This window comes from Protopterus annectens, chromosome 5.part1, assembly GCF_019279795.1.
Source record: "Protopterus annectens isolate FY-2018-M chromosome 5.part1, PAN1.0, whole genome shotgun sequence".
NCBI lineage: Eukaryota > Metazoa > Chordata > Ceratodontiformes > Protopteridae > Protopterus > Protopterus annectens.
Genome location: NC_056736.1, coordinates 655046707 through 655048653, shown reverse-complemented (window position 1 = coordinate 655048653; position 1947 = coordinate 655046707). Strand labels below are relative to the sequence as shown.

Genomic DNA, 1947 nt, shown 5'->3' with positions numbered 1-1947 from the left:
GAGAGGGAGTTTGCCTCTAATATGTACCTGTCCCGACTTCGACGCATCGAAATTGCCACTTACCTCAACCTTTCAGAAAAGCAAGTAAAAATCTGGTTCCAGAACAGAAGAGTCAAGCATAAGAAAGAAGGCAAAAGTAATTCGCACAGGGGAGGCTCCCACCTCTGCAAGTGCACTTCTGTGTCGTCAGCCAGATGTTCTGAGGAAGAGGAAGATTTACCAATGTCACCATCCTCTTCTGGTAAGGACGATGGAGATCTGGTTGTCAGTCCTTGAAGCACACAGACAGCCCGTTTTAATACAAAGGACTAACTCTCCAGAACTTTTAAGAGGATTTGCTTGCATATTTTATCTAAAACAGAAATTATATGTAAAGATTGTTGATGTTTGTATATACTGTATATGTAATGTACAGATGAACTGAATTTATATATTTGCAAATGAACCTAAATGAACAAACCAATACAAATCAAAGTAATCATACAGGAAACATTGCACTTCTCTAAACGCAAAACTGAAGCATTGCTTTCATCTATCAGAATGAGATTCTTTAAACTATGACCTGACAAAAAAGTAACACACCCTCGCTGCTTTTTCCTGCTGTTACACTGTTTATTTTACTGTGACTCTACAAAAAATATATTTTCCAGAAGAATGTGAAGTATTTTGTATCAATAGTAAAAAAAAAAACTACCACCTTTAAGTATAAAAGCTGCCCCTCCGAGTAGGAGAAATGAGATCACAGTTGTGGTCTATATAGTACTGACAAGTAAATTGTAATAAGAGATATATACATATAAAATATATATTTTTGCTATTGTTCTTTTGTAAATGTGAAAATATTAGTGTATGTATTGATTGCAATATTTATTTATTTATTTAAATACAATTCTTTGTTATGAATTTCGTCTTGCCTTCTTTTCTTTTTACTTTAAACCTTGTACACCTTTTTTGATCTAATGGGAATATTTACACTGTCACTCAAGGTTCTGTTTCTACCAATTCTCTAGCACTGCTAAAGCCAAACAGCTACACTTCAGAAGAAATGAAACACGACTTCAGCAGAGTTCATTTCATGGTTTTACAAGCTGAGCTTTGGATGTTTGGGTGACAGTTCGAGGCTGTATTCAATAACAGAAATGGAAACTATGCATACGGAGGCAGGACACTTTGAGTGTGTGTGTGCGTGTGCGTGTGTGTGTGTGTGTGTGTGTGCGTGTGTGTGTCACAGAGAGAGAGAGAGAGAGAGACAGGCAGATATTCACACACACACTCTGTACCGCCACATTAAGCACCAAAGTTACATATAAATTATTCAACAATAAATGCATAACATCGTTTTATTGCTATGCTACTTTGTCATAACCATTGTATCACTGATTTATTTTTAAATGAGACTGCTTAGAAGCTCATAACTGTCAGGCTATCTTTCGCAGCGAAGTTGTAATCAGTACTGGAACTAATTATGGATATGCGCTCCCTGTCTCTGCCTACAGTGGTGTATAATCCATACTTTACGCAAAGCTACTAATTCTGAATAATACAATACTTAGTTTAGTTTGGAATCCAGTAGGGGGTTAACTGACTCTGTAAAATGATCAAAAAAAATCCTGTTTCCGCTGCTTGTTGCAGGCAGTTGGCTGAATTCCAGAGCATGTAATATTTACAGAGTGCCAACAGTCTAAATCAAATTATATTGGAAAGATAATTACTTCCGGTGTTTACTTTCATTCTTTGTGCTTGGGTATGTATGAACCTCTAATTTTACGACAAAAAACTTCTCCCTCACTGTTGTGTAAAATACTTCATTTACCTTTTTGTGTGTTGGGTATGTGGGTTAATCATAGCTCTCAACCTCCTTTCTCCAAAATGAGGAACATTAGCCCTCATAATGTGTGACAAATGGGCAAAACGTGAAACACTTACTAATGGCTTACTAACAACTTC

At 36.5% G+C, this 1947-nt stretch overlaps 1 protein-coding gene across 1 annotated transcript in view; it reads left to right on the top strand.

Moving 5' to 3' along the window:
- The window catches only part of GSX1 (GS homeobox 1), a 1879-nt gene extending 1104 nt beyond the window's left edge, over positions 1 to 775 (top strand). Inside the window, exon 2 of the mRNA XM_044072879.1 lies at positions 1 to 775. This exon is cut by the window's left edge and continues 74 nt beyond it. Coding sequence (XP_043928814.1) covers positions 1 to 276 — 276 coding nt within the window. The 3' untranslated portion in view covers positions 277 to 775.
- Positions 776 to 1947: the final 1172 nt, after the last annotated feature.